Below are 21,775 nucleotides of genomic sequence, written 5' to 3' on the forward strand. Positions count from 1 at the left end.
CAGTCATTTGGAATGATGTAGTTCCAACCTTGTTACATGCCTCAACCATATCAACAAGGCTGGCATCTCTGGGTAATGCCATCAAAAGCTTTTTACAGTCCACATTTGCATTCTCTACTGCTAATTTTAGCGCCAAGGCATTCTGAGCCTCCACACTCGATACTTGTTTAGTTATTGCATCTCTTATTCTGTCAATGAAGGACATGTACGATTCCTGGGGACCCTGCTTAATCTGCGTGAACGACATAACATTTCTACCCTCTTCTGGCAGAGTCGTCATTGCTTTAAACGCCATTACTGAAGCAGTTCTCAAGGCTTCTATGGGAAACCTTGCCTGTAATCTTGGATCAGTAAATTTGCCAGTCCCAATAAGGTGATCCATTCCTATTGCCTTCATGGGGTCATCATCGGGTCTATCCAAATTTTTTATAGCAACTTCTTCACACAGTCCCCTCCATCTGTCTCTCCACAACATTTTCTGAGTTGGCTTTAATAGCATGCTGGCTAATTGATCGCAATCATAAGGAGTCAAAAGTTGAGCTCCGAAAATATTGTCAAGCAGCGCTTCAGTGAAAGGAGCCGTCAGCCCATAATTATGGGCTGACTTGCGCACTTCTTTTATCAAATCCCATGAAAAGGGATTCCATTCATTTGGATCATTTGCCCTCACTATAACAGGATAAGCATGAGGAACACCCACTCCCTCGCTTGCTGCTTTCTTACGTATTTCTCTCCAGTAACTTCTCGGGTCACAGCCCAAATCTTCAGCTACATCGTAACTTGGTGGCGGTTTTTCTTTTTCTAAAGAAATATCGTCTCGGGGAGGTTCTGACGAATTATCATCATCATCAGGTAAAGGTGGATATAAACCTGTAGATGGCTTAATCGGGTGTATTTCTTTCTCAGGGTTTTGTGGTAGAATAGGTGGCGATGCCTTTTTTGGCTCCAGTGTACCTTTTACTGAACCATCCGGTAATGTCATTTTATGACAAGTACAGTCAGAGGGACAATGTGAACAAGATGACTCATTGGTATCGTGTCTGTCCTCATCGCCATTTACCGACACCGATACTGTTGGATTCAAAATTGAATTTGCCTCTGCTGCCACCTTTTTTTCTGCCCATAAGGATCGTATATTGTCAAAAAGCAACAACCAAGTAGTAACCAGTTCTTCAGCGTGTTGATCCCCTTTAGAGATAGCATCCCATAATTTTGTTCCAATTTCCGCCCAAATACCAGGCTCAAATGCGGTAGCCGTTTCAGCAGGATAGCCCTGAACTCGGCACCATTTCAATAACCTTCTCACAGAGGATTCATTACATTCAATTCTTCTCTTAGAGGGTATATGCAGTAGGAGTCTGACTATTGCCCTTTCCTTCAAGGACATGTTCTGCCCCATACTGCCCCTGGTTGCTCACCTTCCTTTCAGGTGTCTTCTTAGCCTAGGCTCAGCTTCCCTGCTTCAGTCCTGCCGACAGCAGTACCTCCAACCAGGGCTTCTCCTGCCGCGTCTTCTGTGCTCTCAGGATCACGTCGGGGTCACTATTTGCAGGAGGTAGAAATAAACGGACGCCTGTAAAGTTGAAAGCAGACGACCTTTATTGCTAAAACACACACACATATTTATAATCACATATTCTGCAAAGTCACTGTACACGCGCACAAGCATAAAATATGATTGGTTATACCAACTCTGTACATGCGCATAAACATAGGACATAATTGGTTATACCAACTAAAACATGCGAAACTTGTCTCAGTCTAATTGGTCAAGATAAACTGCCGAATTGAGGTTCTTTGTGCCAAGTTCCCTTTATTGTGGAATGCGCACCTGTGTTCTTCTAATTGGCATCTTTCTTTTTTTGTCTTCTTGTTTATTCTGTTCAAGGTCTTCTAAAGGCGTCTGGAATGCTCTTGCGACCGTTAGCTAAATATGTGTCCACAGGGATGTTCTTGTGGAGGGGGACATTAGTACAGAAGCTGTACAAAGCTTTCTTTGCCTAAAGTCATGGTACTAGGCTGGCCACGAGAACAGAAGAACGAGACTGCTTCTCTGCTCCATCCTACCTGTTAGGCATACACAGCTAAAACAGGCAGCCTAGAAGGACGTTGACTGCTTGTGGATGGGTTTTCCAAGAGCTGGCTATATGATACAGGGATTAAGTTGCCAGTACTGGGCATCCACAGATAGCTGATAAGCTTTTAAGGTGAAAATAGCTTACCCTGAGGCACTTGAAGATGCATGGGCATTTTTTAATGAATCTTCAGACCATTTTCTAAGTGGCTCAACACTGAAAATGGTACAGGGGGAAAAGGACACACAAAGAGTGATTCCAAGGCTTTCCACTGCTGCTTGTCATCACTGTATCTGACCTACTGCAAGGAAACTAGGAAGGGAAGGGAGAGAAAGGCTTGGTGAAATTCCCGTCTGAATTAAATAAATCAGATTCACAGCAACATTAAAAGGTTCACAGCCAGCTTCCTTATCTGACCATACCTCATTTAAAGGCAAGCAGTAAACCAGCAATGTACAGGCTAAAAATGCAAACACCAAGTAGTGTCATTGTACAGCAGCAGAACATAAACTGAAAAATCAAAAGGTCCTCTTTCATCAGATGCTGCTTTTCTGATCAAGCATCACAGGCAGCATGTTTCAGTCACTGCATATGAACTGCTCTGAGAGAATGGAAACTTACTTTGTGGATCACTGGTGCTGCATCTGGAACACCATAAACCTCTATCAACTTTGGATTTGTGTGATTCTGGGAATTAATAAGAAGGTGAAGCACCAACTGCCTCCAAATCAATGGGTGGCCAAGAACCATTAATAATGCTGAGTACACGGTGGAAAGATGCCAACATGCTTGCAGTGGCAGTCCAGTTGGCAGTATCACCAAAGATGGCAACACTGGCATGGAAACAGCACAGGGAACAAAACTGGGTGAAATAAACACAAATTACGGCTCCACTTGCACTGTTCCTGTTCTCTTCTGATGAATGGATTCCTCCTAGGCAGATAGACAGATTTTCTCAAGGATTATATCAATAAAAAGCTTATACATTAGAGGAAAAATGCATTGGATCAATTTTTTGATTCCACTGTTTTGTCCAACAGCCTTCAAAATCTGTTGATAAATAAAAAGCAGTTCCTTCACCTGTTTCTCTACAAGACCAGCTCACATACATAGATGTCTGCACAAAGCAATTCAATCCCCCAAAATCCCACAAAGCAAGATCCTGAGATCTGTCAGAGCTCAACATCTGATTGCTTCTAAACTGTCCAGAATTTACAGAGGAAATACCCAGTAGTGCATTAGGAATGAAACCACAGGACACGCTATGTCACTAGCAATTAAAGGAATATGTGAGACAGGAAAACTGGGAAAAAAACCCCCCTTCACCAAAGGGCAAATTTATAGACAAGACTTTTAAGAATCTGACGACAGAGTATCCAAATGGCCCTGCGCAGGCAGGGTAGAGGGGTTTCATTTACATCCTAGTCAATGTTTGACTGAAACAGGATTAGGCAAGTCCAATTTTAAAACATACAGTAGGAGTTGTCAACTGTCTGTCAGCGTGTTTATCTGTGAGGTTTAGCACATGGGCTTTTATTTGTTTTGGAAAGCATGGAGATTGACTTATCAGTCAAGTGTCTGCTGCCCACACGGCAGAAGGCAGCTCATTTAGCAGTTGAAGTCACAGACATGGGTCTCAGAAGCATCATCTTCAATTTCTGGCCCTGACGCAGACAACTTCTACAAAACACTAATAATTCACCTTGTGTTCTCAAGTCTCCCAAATTATCAGCAGATTGTTGGCAAGCAGCACTGCTCAGGAGTTTTGCCTCACTCTTTTTGCTTTATGCATTGATGAGAGGTTGGATCCTCTACAGTAACTTATCTAAGACCCGGCATTTTTTTCTGTGAACACATTAACATTCAGAGTCAAGAAACTGCTGGTGAAAACTACTCAACCTATTCCATAGGAAAAAAAAAATCACCTGGGTAAAGGCAAAGGATATAGCTACAAAGCCTTCCCACCTCCCTGCCTGTGTCACACGCTGCATTTTAAAATGCTGGGTCACCAGCACTTCTCTGAAGTGCATGCAGCCCTGGCTAGCTTGGGCAATTTCCTGCTATTGAAATCTTTTGTTTAAGCAATCTTTACAGAAATTACAGAGCCAAGACAAATGATTTACCATCCAGTCCACCTTGCCACACAGCTTCTGTGGGAGCTGACCATTTGGTAACATCCACAGAGAGAAACAAGTGCTCATTCTGCTCTCCTAGGAAAGCTGGGAAAGAACACAAAGTCTCTTTGCTCTGAATTCTAAGTGTGTAAGAAGGCTGTTGGTCTGAAGAGGCACTAGCAAAGGATTAAACAGACCAAGCCAGAAGCGCTTGTGTGTAGGAAGAGGGCCAGCTGTACCATACTTACTGAACATACCCCTGAGGATCTTGTTGCAGAGGCTAGGACACAATCCTACTTTTTGTTTTTTGGGTTTTTCTCTCTTAGCAAGTTAGAAGGAACAGGAATTTTAAAGTTTGCTGATAAAAGCAAAAAAACCAGACAGGTTGCACAGCAAATAAGAGTCTGTTTCTCTCTCTCTCTCTCACACATGCAGTGGTCCATTTCCAAGCAGACAGGTAGAGCTGCCTGAGCACAGTACTGTTGTGGAAGAAATTATCACAGCTGCTCACATCCTGTTAGTTCAAAACCTCGAAGGGCAGCAGTACAAATTTCAGTACGTAAATGCTGTAAGTCCTAGCCTATTTATTGCTATTCACTCCTAGTTCCTTTACACATGCTTCTGCAGTGAAAGCCAGCTACGTATTCCCATCTCTTGGTTTTACTTTTGTACCTTTCCCACCTATTAAGCAGTGCTCTGGGATTATACTGGGAGAGTCAGGCATTAAATTCCCCATAGGTATTCAACATGAATTAGAAGTCTCAGTAAAACTGTTTGAACAGGCTGAGTTACTGAAACTCACCCTGCACCTGCTCACATCAGCATGACTAAAGAGGCAGTGTGTTTTCCTATGGTGGTGCTGCTTATCCTTCACATGCTGTTATCTATAAGGGATAGAAAGGGCCTGTAAAGTGCTTGACTAAAGCTATAGCAAATAGTTTGCCAAGGATTCCACTGAAGTGCCTGAGAACAGCATGGCAGAGATGACAGTTGTGATCCCACTAACTCAGCATTTTCAACAACTTTAGAGATGCTAGGGAGTTCTTACCACCCCCTCTCAGAGACCTTAAAGCCTAAAGCACAAGGGCTTAGTACCCAGCTTACCAGCTATGGCCTTTACTCTTTATGTACCTATTCAGGTGGGTTTTTTCCAATGTTGGCCACAGCCTTTCTTTAACACCTTTTTCTCATGAGTTTCATATCCCTTTTCCGCATCAGTTTTTAGCTTTCCAAGTTACTGAATGCCCTTCATTATCAGGTAGACAGCAGGAGACAGAAGTTTGGAGTCTGTCTGCTCTGAACCACAACTTCATGCTTTTCTTTGTGCTGCTGCTTCTCTGCCCAAGATTTGGTATGTTTGAAGATTGATACCGCAGAAGTAAACTTTTTGATCAGACATTCAAGCAAGAAGCAGCATAATTTTGTATTACTTTGATTTTTTTTTCTTTTTTTAAAAAGAAACTCCTTATCAAAGCTGACAAGAACAGGAAGACAAGTCAAAGGGGCTGATGTAAATACATCACTGTTCAGTACATCTACAGCCAGGCAGATCACAGTGTGCTGTAAAAGCAGCATAAGAATGGACACAGGACAGACAGGATGCAGGCCATGCTGTCATTTCTTGCAAAGAAAACACAGTTTAGCTCAGGTCAGCACCTCGTTTACTTTCCTTCATAATGAGATTCATTTACAATTTTTCAATTGTAATACTAGGGAAGTTTTAAAACCTTTAGCCAGATCCTCAGCAGATGATACTGAACATAAATAATTGCATGGGTCTTCCTAGGGTAGCACACATCTACATCAGCTGCAAAGCCAGACTGTGGAAGTCTAAGATGGTTTAGGAGATACTTCCCTGAAAAAGGTTTCCCCACCTGTCTATGCATGTATCTGGTCCTAACTTTAGCTACTCAGATATTGTCTTAATGTTGAACAAGGGTTGGAAGCTGTAAAAGATCTAAGTATAAAGGATTACTAAAGAAAGAGAAATATGCGTGCAGGGCTTCACAGCACTCTTGCAAAAAGAGAGGAAGAAATCAAGACTCTTATGTGACCACAACTGCTTACAAAGCTAGTTCATTTCACAGAAATGTAGAAACTAGTTCTTGAAAGCTCTGAGAAATCTTTATGAAATGAAACTGTAAGCCAATTCATAAAGTTCAAGATGATGGATTGTGCATTTAAGGAAAACTCATTTAAATAAAACCCTGTATTTCAAAACAAAAGATTACATTAGAATTAGACAATAAAGGCAACAGGGTGGTGCTGAGGAATGACAGTGAATAAAATTCTTCAGCTTAACATTGCATTAAATGAACAGAAATTTGCACCCACAAAGCACTAACTCCAGCAGGTTTTAACACAGGCAAAAAAGATACCTAGTGGCAGGAGAGAAGGGGATTTCTTGTTTTGGGTTTGGCTGGGTTGTGGTTTGTGGGTTTTCTTTCCAGGTAAAAATGAAAAAGAGCTAAAGTTTCAGGGAAGATACTTCACTTTGCATAGCCCATGCTTTACCCAGCAGAGTATAAAAGATTATTTATTGAAAAAGTGCCTGAAAATAAACAATTCTGATAGCACCATAGACGAGATACTTAATGAAGAATCAAGAAATACTGCAGTACGTACCTAATGAATTATTGAACATTTTGTTCATCTTAAAATGTGATCAGTGTTTACCAAGATCTCAAGGGGGAATTGTACCTGTTTCCTGGATTAATAATCTGATCCAAAGGGACAGATTTAATGTTTTAAACAGCTGTGGACTTAAAAGAATTTCAAGTTTAATCACAGCTGTATTTTTGCTGCAATAAAATCTGAAAAGAGATCTTGACTGCTCAAACCATGTAACAAGCAGGGGATTATCCTTGCTTATTCTAATATGTGATTCTATGATGACATGCACTAGTGTATTAAAATACATTTGAACAATTGGGCTTTACAAAAGATGCTTAGAAACAGAACTCAGGTCTGTCTCAAGCACAAGGCCTCCCCCAGGACAGGCCTTACAAGTAAGATGGAAGCAGGTTTGACTCATCCAGAAACACTGACAAGCATAACCCCTAGTATGAGGTGCAGAGATACCTATTCATGTTGGCTCAAATCCCAGGCAGTTCCAAAGGACTCACTACAGATTCCCTTTGCATTCACTTAAACCATATTGTAAACAATCTGTTCATCTGACAAGTTCTCAAATGCTTGCAGATCAGACTATTTGAGTTGCCACAGGCTCCTCTGAAGCATTACCTATGAGAATTACAAATAAGTTAGAGTTACTTCAGAAAGAACTAATGAAGACCTAAACTTTTAATTATATTATCCCTAGAATTTTTATTTTAGAAATTAGGGGTTTTTTTCTACCTAATGACAATTAGGCTTAAATGAACATAAGTATCCTTGATATTTCAGGGAACAGATGATCTCCAAATACAGGAAAATCTCCAAATACAGGAAAATTTAGTTTTCCCCAAGAGTCTACAGTACCTACCTTAATTGTTCAGTTTGGTCTAAGCTTGAGAGGGGCTAGTTTCCTCTGCTAAACTATGAACAGAGCAGCACTCGAGTAATGCTCCTCACCTCTTTGGTTGCTTAGGGAACTCCACTGAATCCTGCAATACAATTTGACTTTGGCTCCCTGTGTCTGTCATCCTTGCACTGACTGCAACATTTCTGGCATGTGGAGACCAAAGAGCACAGCCAAACTCATCAGCATGAAAAAAAATACTCCATGGAACCACCAAATTCTCAGTGTCACTGTGGACTTGCCATTCTTGGAGAAAACTCAAAACTTGTTTGGACTAGGCCCTGAGCAATCTGAAGTTTGCCCCATTTTGAGCTTGACTGTTAGTCCTCCAGAGGTCTCTTCCAAGCTAAATTTTTCTATGTGTTTTTAAGGAGCATCATTTTTAAGCAACACCAGCTGGCACATATGTATCAAAACTGTTCTTCCCTTCTTAATCCCAGTGGACATAGAACAGTCTTTTTCAAAGTCTCAGTATTTGTCTTCATAATAGTAAGTACAGATTTTGCTGTCATGGGTGAGGCTAAAACTTGCTGGGCACAGTAATATTCAAGTTAAAAGATGACAACTTGGAAAGCAAATCCCTAATATCTGATGGAGAAGCAAAACTACTTGAAATACATCCTCCTTAAATTGCGGTTAGAAGCTGCAGATCCTCAGTTTCCATGACTCAGCTCTATTTCTGGACCAGTACAAACTTGCTATAGTAGAATAAACTATTTTCTTCTTTGATCTTGCTGCATATTTCATACTTTACAATACACTCTAGCAACATAATAGGTGATAAACTGCCATATGGTATCCTGCAAACACAAGATAAACTTGAATAAAGACAAGGCCAAAAGAAAACTGTCAAATTACACTTTATTTGTATTGATAAGATAGGCAAAAGAAAGACTTTGTGTTCAGAGATACGGATTCATTATTTGCTGACAAAATGCTCTATACCCATGTTGGGTATTTCCACTTTCAAGACAATACTGAGTGGATCTTTAACAGGCAATTCTTTATCCTAGGATAAGGAAAAATACCTATGAAAATAATTTCATACGAAAATTTGTCACCTGCTTGTGGCTCCAACTTTACTGCTGAGTTCATGATTGGCAGCAAATAATTACATTTGGCCTCAAAAAACCCATATGTAAAACTAAGATCATTAAATAATAAGCATTAGCAGCATACCCAAAATACTTCTCGTACAAAGAACATTGCACTTGAACATACACAAGCATTTACCCTTATTTACACATTAGAATGTATAGAACAGCAAGACTGATATATACAGAAAAATAGCAGAAACCTTAACAGCCCTAGACAACAGCATATCTAGTGTTGACTCCTTAATTTTTCCATACAGTTTCCCAGGATGTCTCATGATTTTTTTCACTATATACTATTGCATAAAAAATAGACTTTACAAGAAGTTCAGTCCCCAGTTAACACTTCAGAATATGTCTACGTACTATTAAATGTTCACTGCACTAGGGAGCAAGGTAGTCCAGGTCAGCTCCTTATTCAAAAAAACATAACTTGACAGGCGCTATCTATTTAAACACTGTGCTTTGCTTTATAATAGACACTGAAATCACTTAGCTGTGCAGTATCTACCCAGTGAGTTCCAAAGGGAGTTCCCTACCACACAGGATCTCCCACTGCCTTGCAAGCAATGAGATTAACTTCTCCCTGCTTTCTGCGCTTGGAATAAAGATGTACCACTGGATCTCTCTGCTCCTGATGCCTTCTTGATTAGCATTTCCCTTTGGGGCACTATCAGTTTCTCCAAAATGATCCAGAGTTAAATTCTGCATCAGATCCTGATTCTGAACATCATCAAACACAAATGTAAGGGCCTGCGGATATGTCTGATAACCCATAAGTACTCTATCTAAATCCCGGATCCGTCTTCCATCTGCAAGCTGATACTTATCTCTCTTTGGTGGTTCCTTAGCAAATTCAGGTAGTGGGTAACTGATATAATCTTCATCAAAGAGGAACAAATCAGAGCTGGTTAATATAAGTGTTTTAGGTTGAAGTGAACTAGTGTTTTGGGCAGATCCTTCAACATGATTTACTTGAAACGCCAACACATACAGAAGGATGTTGAGGGACTGAAGATTAGTCAAACCATCCATCTTCTCTGCCACTAGAAAAGCAAGGTCCCCAATTTCCTCTTCATTTGGATAAATAAATTTTACTCTGCTAGAGTGAATCAGTTCATAATTCTCCATTTTTCCTGCAAGAAACATATATTATTACACTTCTATTCAGTACTATACAATACTTAATGCATTAGGATAAGCAAAAACCTTTGATAGTTGGCTGCAGCTGGAAGAATTCAAGTTTTGTACTTATTCATTTATGGTTTTACTTATATACAATATTGGAATAATTTTATTTGGATGGCAGATCTCTACTGGAGTCTCTCTTGCATTACCAACATACTTTTCTGCAGTTTCTAACCACATAACTTCTTCTGCCATCACCCTGAACTAAAGGAAATACAGCTGGATTCTCATCAGAGACTATTTACCTCCCTACCAGCTGACCTCCCCTGCCTCCTTCCCACTCCCCAGTTCTGAACTCACTGAAAGCATTATCAGATCACTGAACACAAACTTTTCTTTTGAGCAGAGAGAAAAGGCAGAAATACAATAAAAACAGAAAAAGAAGACTCTTATATCCCTACTAGATGTGGACATTCCTCTGCTCCATGCTACTCTCTGGCAGGAGGTGACACTGCAGTCGCTTACTCCCTCTAAGTGCTGAAATACAACATAGAAAAGCTTGAAGGAAGCATGCCTGCTTTTTTCACATAAACCAATTGGTCAAATAAAAGGTATGACTTCCCATCAAACCTTGCACTTTCTGGGCTTACACAGCTCCTTAAAAAAGTAGCAATAACAATCGTTCTTCACAAAAATGCCATTTTATTTCATGCCTTTAACTGGCTTTCAGAATTCTAAGCAAAAAAGTTTCACCTGATACTGGAATTGAACCTAACACACCTTAAAAAAGTCTAGCTTTCACTTCACTACATTCTCACAGAATGACAGGATTCTTTTATTTGACCAAGTGACAAAAAATGTAACCTTCAGACTTTATCTTCACCGTTCTTTGAAGGCTTACAAAACTTCATAGGTTAGGCTGAAACTTGCAGCGGGAGCTACACTCCCCAAAATACTGTATAGGAAGTGCTCTTTCTGCTGGACTCAAGAAGCCACCACTAACTTCACATGTACAAGACTGACTATATTTAACAATTCTGTTCAGATAAGACACATGCAAGATAACTGAAGTCAGGGATTTTGGTTGAAGTATCAAATAGGAAACAATTGATGCATAAATTTCCCTCGAGAGTTTTTAATCGGTACACTTTAAATGATGCCTTAAGTACGATGCCTAAATAACTCATGACATGCAGAAAAGACCACTTACCTGTATTTTTACTCCCAAATTCAGAGTAGAAGTCTTTATCTACTGGTTCAGGTGAAGGTGTGCGTGCAAGCAATGACAGAACTGCCATAAGCTGCTGTATGAATGTGTGAGTGTTGTAACTGTCTCTTGTCAGGCAGGTGACTATATGATCTGCAGAGTGTCCTGAAGAGAGAAAAGAATATAAACCACTCACAGATCTGTATGTGGCATTATCCTAATTTCTTCAACAAACATGCAACCGTCACCAAAAAAGATTTCATGCTAGGATTATTCCTCCTGAAAACATGCATCATAATTCAGAAAGCTTTCAAATCCTTGGAAAAGAATAATAGAATCCTTACAAATCCCTCAAAAAATAAAGAATATAATTTCTCTTGATTTAAAATGACATACACTTATGATTTAACTGTTCAACTATTGCTGTAGAGGTTCAACTTTATCATCAACTTATGTTTACAGTTTATCTTACAGAAAAAACTGCCCTCAGCTTTCTTTGTGTAAGGTACTTTAAATAATTTCTGCAAGAGAGATTCCCCCCGCATCAAGGTCTCAACACAATTAGAAGACATTTTAGAATACAGGAATGTATGGTTCACATGTAGTGGGACTCAGGCAACGCACCAGCCCAGAAACTTTACCCATGTTATTTACATTAAATTTTAAGTTGACATCATTACCTTTCATAAACTTTAAGGCCTCATTTTCTACCCAAAAAGTCAACCATCAACTACGCACTTTGCAACGTGGGCAGTACCTTGATTTTACTCTTTGTTGCAAGCCAACGCCTCAGAACAACAAGAAAGTCTTTAGAGTTCCCTTTCGATGTGTCCTTAAGACAGGACAATTTTTAAAAGCACTTGTGGGACCAATTAGTTCATTGATATTAAGCTTCCCAGTTACCTCAATTACAAGATGTTGCAAGACAGTATTATCAGCCTGCTAGTAGAGCACCAATGTTACATTAACTTGATTTTTTTAAGCAGCAACAAAATAATATACTCTTCCCTTTCACTAATAAAATAAAGACAGGAATCCATCTAAGACAAGACTAAACAGACAAAATAGAACTGGAAAAACTTAAAGCACAAGATGCACTCACCAGTAATTCGGAAGTATTGGTCAAACAGGCCAACATTTACTGACTGCAGGTCATTAAGTTTTAGCACAAAGCAGCAAGAGAGATGGAAAGAACTATTTTCACAATCCGAGTTTTCTTTGTTCCAAAAATCTGTTGAAAAAGGATATACAATAAAAAAGTAAAAAAAAAATTCTTCTTTCCATAAGCATATTTTTTTATATTAAAATCTTGTACCTATATCACACTTGAAGGAAGAAGTTAGGAAGAAAGTGGGAATACTAGCTAATAATTTCTCAAGCAAATACAACCAAATCCCCTCGTTAGCAGTGTTTCTTGAAGTAGCCATCACATCACAGATTTAAATCAGCAGATTCATTAACACACCACTCGCATGAATTGAAGGCACACCATGAGTTTCATTACCCTTCATTTACCATTTTGGTTATGAAAGAGCCTTTAGCTACCCAGGTGATGCTAGGGACTATGAAATGACATCCAAGAAAAGCACGGATACAATGGCACATGGAAGGGTCTCTTTTGAGAAGCAGCCATGACTCAAGACCCTGGTTTTTGACTATAAAATCCTTGTGCAAGTACTTTGCATACAGCAAACTGTGCCACTCTCTCCCTCAACTAGGATGTCCAAGTAAGAGTATCAACAAAAACTGGTACTTAAACTGAAGACAAACACACAGACAGGGATTAAGTTGGTAACCTTATTAAAGGATCAAAATAGCTATCTTACCTGACTGGTGCTCATCAGCATGAATGAAAGAATCATCCAACAGAAAGTAAATAGCTTTTGTTGAGAGAAGCACACAAGCCATCACTTCCACATTGGGAGTCTTGTAAAACAGAACTGAAGACCACATGAGATGTCTCAACTCTTCATTTTCCACCTAAGATGTAAATTGTATTTCATAAATCACTTGCACACTTTGATATTTCAGATAGTTCATCATCTTAGAGGCAATTTTAGACTACTAGAAAAACAATTTCAAAATCTGAAGCATTTGAACATGCTATAGTCAAAGAGCATAAGTTCACCTCAAAGCTGCTAAACACTGCAGCAGTCTACTGAAAGTCTCTTGTGTTTACATAAGAAAATTATTTTTCTGTTGTGGTCTAATTATTCCAATTATTCCTTGTTTTCTGACCAAAACTAGAAAAAATAAAAACATCTAGTGCACAAGAAAGGCTTTCTAGAATAGATACTGCATCCAAAATTTTAATCAATAGATGAGCAGTGACTCCCAAGCCTCAACTAGTCTATTGAGCCTTCGGATGCCACTGCGGGGTTGGATTCAAAGATCCTTAAGAGAGGACAGAAACAAAGCTTGCCCACTACAGCTGCTGTTCCAACTAGGCATCTTCCCAGCTTCTAGCTTGATGAGCTTACTGCAAATCCTCAAGAGAGTAACCTTTCTTTATCAGCTTCTCCTGGTGTAAGAAGAGAAGCACAACTTTAACTTGTGCTTACTTAAAAGATTTGGAAGCAAGGTAAGGGAATAAAAAGTCTCTATTTCTCAATAAGCTTTTCAATTGACATTTGTACTCAGACCACAATGGTTTATCACTCAAAAAGCCACGCTGTGAATTTAAGGTAAGATTTGTACTTTTAAATTTTATGTTCCCCATACAGACTATAAATCTGTTTTTCATAAATTAGGTTTATCTGCTCATGTTTCTGGAGTACCTACAGCCATGCACATGTGTTGTATTCGTGCACCAATACTACACAAAGGAGTCAGGATGCTTATTTATTGATTTAACTAGATATCATCCCAAAATAATTCCACTCCAGTTACTTCTTTAAAGTGGCAAAAGGAAAGAAAAGAGGAACATTCTTGGAGTAATCATATCTTCAAGATATACACTAATGTACTCTCCTGTTCTGCATTAAGGATCCTGAAGGCAAAATATCCCTGGCAGGATCCCAATCGCTGTAGCAGGGAACCCAAAATGGAGAAACACAAACAGGTTTCTGCCCAAAACACTTCCAGGTTTCACAGAGCTTAACTCTTGTTTTTAAGTTTGATTGGGAAAGTTCTTTTTAAAAGACTGTCTAGTACTGAAAGGCCACAGGCATTTTTTTTATACACCTGGGCTGGGCACAATACCTCTGCAACATTGCCATGGAAAAACTCAACTAGGGCATTTCCTTTCAGCCCAGCCACATACTGCAGAGACACAGAGACATGAAGGTGAACAGGAATCTGGTTATCTTCTGTTATCTTCTGCATGAGAAATTCAGATGGATATAAAGATGACAGCATCAGATGAGGCTTGCAAAAGCTAGAAAAGATCCAGAAAACACATCATCAAAATTTAAGGAAATACACAGCTCTTCCCCTGCAAGAATTAACACTTTATTTTTCATTCAGAAATTAGGAACAGGCAACTTCTATCCTTAATAGTTTACTTTAAATGATTTATCTTGAGCATAGCTGTCAATCTGCCATGATCTCAGCCTGCGAGCACAATAGGAAGTCTCCTTCCACAAGAAAATACATTTTATATTGCAACGATAAAACAAAACAGGAACAAAAAAAGAGGTAGACAGATACAGTCCAGGATAACCATTCACACATGCTACAGACTAGCAGAATGAAAAAGTACTTCCATCAATACTACAGGCCAAAAATAATTACAATGACAACTGCAAACACACTGGCTAGGCCACATTAAGTTCAGCACTGCGCAACAGACCTTTTATGGGAATTGTTACCTTGCTGACTGACCATGTCTGTTTGCCTCCACAACATGATTTCTTACAGCATCTGATTTGCTTGAAGCTTTGAAAATAATAATAGTCTTAACATCCTGCAGGAGTGTCCTTAAAAGACTGTAGATTCTTAGAAAGTGGAATTTCTCATGAGGTAGAACAAAAACTGCTCTAACAAATCTGTATCCAACGAGCAACTCCAGCACATGCCCATCCAAAAATGAACCCTTCTGCTGGATGGAACCATGAGTCGGATGCAACACAAGTGATGCTAACGGAATCCTGTTGAGCTTAAATACGCTTCCCAACTCTTCTGTGCCTACCCATTTACCTGGCAGTAAACTGAAATCCACCTTTACTATATACAAATGCTGGGGTGTTAGAAATATCCAACACGGATGGACCACACAGGGATCCTGGTCAGAAGATTTATACACTGAGGAATAAAGTGCAGAACACAAAACATTTTTTGACCATTCTTTGTTATTGCCAGCTGACTCTGGTTGATGCAAGATTTTCTGAACATTGGTTTTATTCCCATAAACAAGATATGTTGGGAAACAACCTTTTATTTCAACTTCTTCTGCTGAAATGCAATTCAATTCCATAAGCTGACAGAGAAACTCTTGGAGATTTGCTTTTCCACAGTACAATGTGGAGCTTGGTAACACTGATGTGTGGTGTTGACAGCAACAGGTGTGTAAACAGGAATAAAAGTCTTGAAGATTCTGGGAGTCTGAAACAATAAGCAAGCAGTTGTCACTGTTTTTCAGCTTCAGTGTTAAGCAGATTTCTGGCAGGAGGAAGCCAAATTCTATTAGATCAGTATATGGAAAACACAGTGTTAATTTCAAGGCAGAAGGGATGTGCTGGCAATTTCCTCTCAATTCCTGATGAGGAATCTCAAACACAGCTAGCATATCATTGGTCAAAACCAAACATGAAGCAAACTGCCTGAGTCCTTTATGAATGTGAATAGAAAAACTCCAGAGGATTTTGACTACGTCAATACTCTCCGTTATGTTGTCAGATGACCGAGTATCTGAAGTAGTGAACTCAAAAGTCTGATCTCCTTCATGAAGTCCCATTTCAAAATATCCATCTTCTTTGTCTGTGGTTCTGGAATCACTTCCTTTATTCTCTGTAAAGGAGGGGGGTGATCTCTGCACAGTCTGCACTATCAAGGCAGAAAGGTGCTGGATAAAATCTTGGTTTGTGGCAGTGTATGACATACAATTAAAAGGCAAGATGATGGTGTTACAGGGGTCAGGCACCGCACAGTGTTCTTCCTCTGAACAATCAAAACTTCAAAAGAGATAAGCCACAGTAAGTACAAGCTTCAGTTTAAAAACAGTCATAGCTACCTACAATTCATGGTGCTGCTGCTTAGAACTTTGAGGTTTACTCTTTTTAATACAGTTAAGTCAGTGTAATTTTGTAAAACATCTTTGTACTGCACACAGCCATTGATTTTAAAGGCTGGTAGCATGTAATTCTATAGAAAGTAAAAACTGAAATGTTTAACTCATCTTCCATTTCCCATCCCCAATAAGCATATCCTTACAAGTTAAAGCACTTTGTAGTACAGCTATTGCTGGTTTTGAAACTACCAACTGCATTCCATAGTTCAAAGGTTAAAAACACTTTACACCATGAAATTGATTTTGGTTAAAAAAAAAAAACAAAACAAACAGAGGCAGCATGCAATGAGACTGTTTTGCCTTAAAGGCCAGGTTTAAAAATGCAGCATCCACTTTTATTACCCAAAAGCTAACAAGGATTTAAACCAGAACTTAGACATCTAGCTTACCACGTATGATGACCACTTCCATACTCTTTGCATGAATCCAGTAGGGAGGCAGGTGCCTAAGGAGAAGAAAACATCAGGAAGCTATCAACTACTTACAGCTGCTGTCAGACTTCAGCATACATGAAAAGCAAAGTTAACATTGGCTCCCGCTTTTTAAAGCTAGCCGACTCACTGTAAAGTCCTGACTCTTGTACTCATGGGCAGCTGAACAGCTATCCTTTGAGGATCCTGAAACACTGTTTACTTTAGGTTGGGCATTCAATTAAGGCAGGAAAAGAATGAACTCCACTGCTAGCTCGAAAACAGATCCAACCTGTGACCCATAGACATTTCAGCACATGATACATTTTTACTGAAGTGAGGCAAAAAGGTGAAGAAACTTGACAAAGACCAACTATATCAGTAGCAAAGGAAGAGATTCCCCCAAGTCTTGCTGTCTCATTCCTTGAAGCCATGCATATGAAGAGTGTTTCCAATACAACAAATGAAATCACAATACAGAAGTTATCAAACAGCAGGAGTTTGAAGGAGACAAATTAAGGCCATTACCTATTGACAGGGAGAAGATCCTTCCACTCTACTAGCAAGAAAGTAGATATGATAGAAGTCTTACACTCAGTATCTAAGTGGATATTAAATGATGTGATACTAATATTGGGTAAGCATCTCAAAGTCATGACAAAGTGACAACAATTCTCTGCAACTCTGGTAAACTTGGATTATGCATTTAATTTACAAGGTGGACCAACCCCTTGATTCAAATTTGGGGCTACCTCCTTTTACATTATAATAGCTCTGAGAATCAAAAAACTTTGCTATGGATTACTATGATAACAGAAGTTTAATATCAGAAATAAGCTTGCAAAAACACTTTTTAAAGTACCATTAAACAAACAGAAGGATGGCAACTACCTGGTATTTACATCTGGAGTCTGGTATTTCAAAGCATCTCTGGGGAACTGTATGGTCTGTAGGAGTCGAACCACTGGATTGCAAAAAACTGCTGGCTAGGACTGTTTCTTCACAAATTATTTCTAGAACAAATATAAACAGCTCTTAAATCACTGAAGTAAAACCAAAATGAATGTCTAATAGCATTTGCCAAACAAGTGGAATTAAAATTGTATAAGACCTGACTGTAAACCTTTAACTAGACTCAGAAGGTCTGGTCTCTCAAATGCCACTTAAGACAATCATCTCGCCTTATTCGGAAACTTTTTGAAGGGTTCAAAGCTGAATCATCAGTAAAAACTTATAAATGCATATACACCAACATTCTCAGGCACATTTGACTTTTTGCCTGTTTGATGTTCACAGCATTACACTGACACAACAGAGCAAATCAATTTTCAATACTACCCCTGAGCCAGCCAGCTCAATTATATAAACGTGCAAATAAACAACAGAATTAGTGTGGATATGTTTCTGGCTTGAGCATAACAACTCCTGCACATATCTTTCTGGATTGATGGTAAAGTTTAGTAGATTACATCAAACCATCTCACAGAGGAAACACGAGAGTATTTATTATTTGAACAAAATACTGTGTTAGCAAGAAGGAAACTCAGATTGACAGGAAAAACAGAACATGACAGCATTATTTCTGGGTTTCTGTTTCCTGTAAAAATATTTAATCTTTTTCCATAAGCCATTTGCTAGTGACATTTAATTTGAATAATATGTTACGGAAACAGATGGTGTCTAGAAAAACTGCAGAGAAAACAATTCATAGAAATAGCATATCAGGAAATTAATTCCATTATTCATGATTTAAGGTCTAAGTGAAACTAATTGCCTAGCATATTTCCATTTTTAAAAATAGATTTCTCAAAATCAGTATTTTGAAAACAACCCTCAATAGCTAAATATGTAGTAAATAATCAATTTCTATTGTTAAAGCTGAGAAATAGCCTGCCCTAGTCCTCATTTTCCCACTATTTATAAAAGCCTTCCCCAAGATTCTACTAAAGGAACCTTATGGAAAAGGACTACAGTAAATAAACCTTGAATCTTATACCAGTCTTTCTATAAAACTCCCAAGTACTTCAGAAAAAGATCTAGGGGTTTTTTTTTTCTCCCAAGACTCATTTGCTCCTAAACATTTACTGTAACAGAAAAAGACTATTGATGAATAACTTTTAAACAGTCAGTGACTGCTAGTATGCATTTTTACAGCCAGTCTGGTATAAAACTGCATGTTGTTACATAGACAAACTGTCTCAATCCTGTAACTTAAATGCTTAATACTTTAAAGCTAGCATTGACTTCATTTTGGAAAAAAAACCATTTTATCTTCAGATTAAGTGATCTAGAAGGACTACAAAGGCAAATGATGTACATAAATAGCAACTAAATCTGTATCTAACTTGTCTGTCCTTTAATAAAATGCTGTCAGAACAATTCCATTTTTATAGAGTGAACTAAGAAACCTCTACTGATTTTGCAGAAATCACGGCAATGGACTTTTTTCAAAGATGAAGCTTTTCAGCCATGTTTCTCTCCCCCATCCACCAATTTATTGGTAAGAGTAAGCTGTTCCACCCCGTGTTATTGAGAATATAATCCCTGCTCTTTTAAATGGTTACGAAGTCTTCTCCCACTGTTCATATCCTACTGCACTTTAAGTTTTTATTAGGCAAAAGCAAAAAAAAAAAGTATCTTTATCTGTTCTTCTCAGTCACAAATGACTATTCACATAAGTCAGTCTTATGGGCTCCCTGCAAAAGACGAAAGATAAGCCACTCTTCTAAGTTCCTAATGTAACAGGCAACCTTATTTGAAACATACAGTAAAAAATTTTCAGGTAAGGTTAGCAGGTGCTGTAGAGCACAACAGATGTGCTGAAATCACAGGCTCAGCCAGAACACTAATCCCACAACCGTCTTTTACTCATCTCCTTTTCCTATCTTCCTTCTGGTTTGATAGAAATGCAGCTCTTGCAAAAAAGCAATAATGGAACATATGCTGCTTGACCTCATATTTTGCAGACCAAGAACAGGTAGAGAAACAATTTTAAAACATGTCTATACATGCCACAGTTTTCCATTAAGGTGTGTATCTAAACTAGGAAAAGATACATAGTCCTCTGCTGGTGATTTCTGCAGGATGGTGCAGTAAAAGAAGTCCTGTACCCAAACTGCCACTACAGTTAATTAACACTACAGCGAACAACAGGTCAGTTTTGCTGATTCACATACAACTTTCCATTTTCTAAGCCAATACTACCAGGTCTTTCTGCTTTGTCTTGATAAGCCCTATATCCATGCACATAATATTCATGTATATCAATGCAGCTTAGAAAAGCAGAACCAAGAGGCTCAGCCCAGCAGCACGATACATACATGATTACCTTGGCTGGAGCTGACAGGACGAGGCAGAGAGGGAGAGGAAGGACGAACAGTAAGAGAAGAACAGTTTGATTTGGAGCTGGCAGCAGTGAGCCTGGAGTCCTCACTGATCTAATAAAGAAAGTATGCAGTGATTAAAGAAAAAAACCTAAATACACAGGACACATTAGATCCTGAACTAAAGTAAGCCTACACAAGTTCTCAGTTTTACTAAAAGGAAAGTTAATGCCAGCTTTTTTTTTTTTGGGGGGGGGGGGGGGGGGTGGAATAGGCAGGGGGCAGTGCATCACATCCTCTGAAGTTTCTATTTTCACACTAAGTGGAATCCCACTAAGAATTCATTTAGAGAGGTCATTCTGATCACTGACTAATCACTGTATTGACAAAACTAGCAGCGAGTTTCACAAACCATGAGAGAATGAAAACAGGGACACTGTTGGGACAAGATAGGTTCTGATAATAAGTTTATTACTAAAACAAGACTAACCAACTACACAGCACACAGACACACATGAGAGAAGGCAAGGAGGATTCAGAATTCTGATTCTTTCCCACTGCTAAATATCCACAAGAAGAAAGTCTGGGAAAGTCATTTCAGTACTTTGCAACATAAGCAGTAAAATCACACCCCTACAGTACTTGCATAAGACAAAATATGGCTGTTAAGGTCAACTGCATATTCATTGTGTACACCATTAAGTCATTTTATCTTTTCCTCCCACTTCCTCTCTCCTAAGCCAGCACAAAAAGGAAGGTCAGGTAATTACTGAAATTACACTGAAAACTAAATAGGAAAAAGAGGCAACACTAAAAGTTCATACAACTTTAAAGCACGAAAAGTGTAAAAACTTTAACGCTAAGGAAAGTTTAATGAATTCCGTTTAGATCTAATTTGTAGAAGTCTTTTTGTAAGCTTCTGTTGTACACAGTGCATTCTACTCCTCTCACAGCAAACTCACCTTTTTATCAGAGTTGCTCAGTTTGTATTTCACCTCCTTTGCTTTTTGAATAGCTTTTAGCACTTCCACAGTATCTAGTTCCTTTTCTGTGGTAACTATGTTATCCAAACAGACCTAAAAAAATGTGAAAACATCCGAAAAATATTGAAAACAAGGCAGCTCTGCAATTTATTTTTATTAATGTAATAATCAAAAATCACCTCCACTCAATACAAACTATGTGCATCTTTGTAACCATTACACAAAAACAATTATCACATTAGACCTTGCTCCAACATGATAGGAATTCAGTGCAAACTCAGAAACGCTTGGTAAGCTTAACACCCTTCTAGCACAACTCTGTTTCAATATTAACATACTGTTACCCAATGAAGACAAGGTAGACCTTTGTTCAGATCCAGGAGCATAGCTGAATAATGTTAATATGGTTTCATTCTCTAAAGAAAGACCTTCTCCAACATACACTAAAGACTCATCAAGTTTTGGAACATTAACACTACTTTCCTCACCAGGCTTTAAAAAAGATTTTTTCAAGTTCCAGCTTCAAAGGAAGAAGTGCACCATGGCTTACCTCTGAGGCCCTGTCCCCAAACTGAGCAAGTACTTTGGTCCGGTAATCAGGGATGATGCTCAGTGGATTGCTGGATAAGACCACCTTTTCTAAGCACGGGAGGTTTCCTATATTTTTTACTTCATCAATCTGGAAGTTTTTGAA

At 38.8% G+C, this 21,775-nt stretch overlaps 1 protein-coding gene across 4 annotated transcripts in view; it reads right to left on the reverse strand.

Moving 5' to 3' along the window:
• Positions 1 to 8,553: 8,553 nt before the first annotated feature.
• NISCH (nischarin) overlaps positions 8,554 to 21,775 on the reverse strand; it is a 32,201-nt gene continuing 18,979 nt past the window's right edge. The window contains exons 11-21 of one of the 4 annotated variants that reach the window (XM_052776465.1): positions 21,632 to 21,760; positions 21,061 to 21,174; positions 20,104 to 20,212; positions 17,667 to 17,788; positions 16,755 to 16,810; positions 14,948 to 16,249; positions 14,340 to 14,514; positions 12,965 to 13,118; positions 12,241 to 12,369; positions 11,142 to 11,303; positions 8,554 to 9,939 (exon numbers count right to left, since the gene is read on the reverse strand). In XM_052776465.1, the coding sequence (XP_052632425.1) occupies positions 9,311 to 9,939; positions 11,142 to 11,303; positions 12,241 to 12,369; positions 12,965 to 13,118; positions 14,340 to 14,514; positions 14,948 to 16,249; positions 16,755 to 16,810; positions 17,667 to 17,788; positions 20,104 to 20,212; positions 21,061 to 21,174; positions 21,632 to 21,760 (3,081 nt within the window). In that variant the 3' untranslated portion in view covers positions 8,554 to 9,310. Of the gene's footprint in view, positions 9,940 to 11,141; positions 11,304 to 12,240; positions 12,370 to 12,964; positions 13,119 to 14,339; positions 14,515 to 14,947; positions 16,250 to 16,748; positions 16,811 to 17,663; positions 17,789 to 20,095; positions 20,213 to 21,060; positions 21,175 to 21,631; positions 21,761 to 21,775 lie in introns of those variants that run through there. The other 3 variants (XM_052776464.1, XR_008233433.1, XM_052776466.1) reach the window with 3 other exon arrangements.

The sequence above is a fragment of the Harpia harpyja genome, chromosome Z (genome assembly GCF_026419915.1).
Source record: "Harpia harpyja isolate bHarHar1 chromosome Z, bHarHar1 primary haplotype, whole genome shotgun sequence".
NCBI lineage: Eukaryota > Metazoa > Chordata > Aves > Accipitriformes > Accipitridae > Harpia > Harpia harpyja.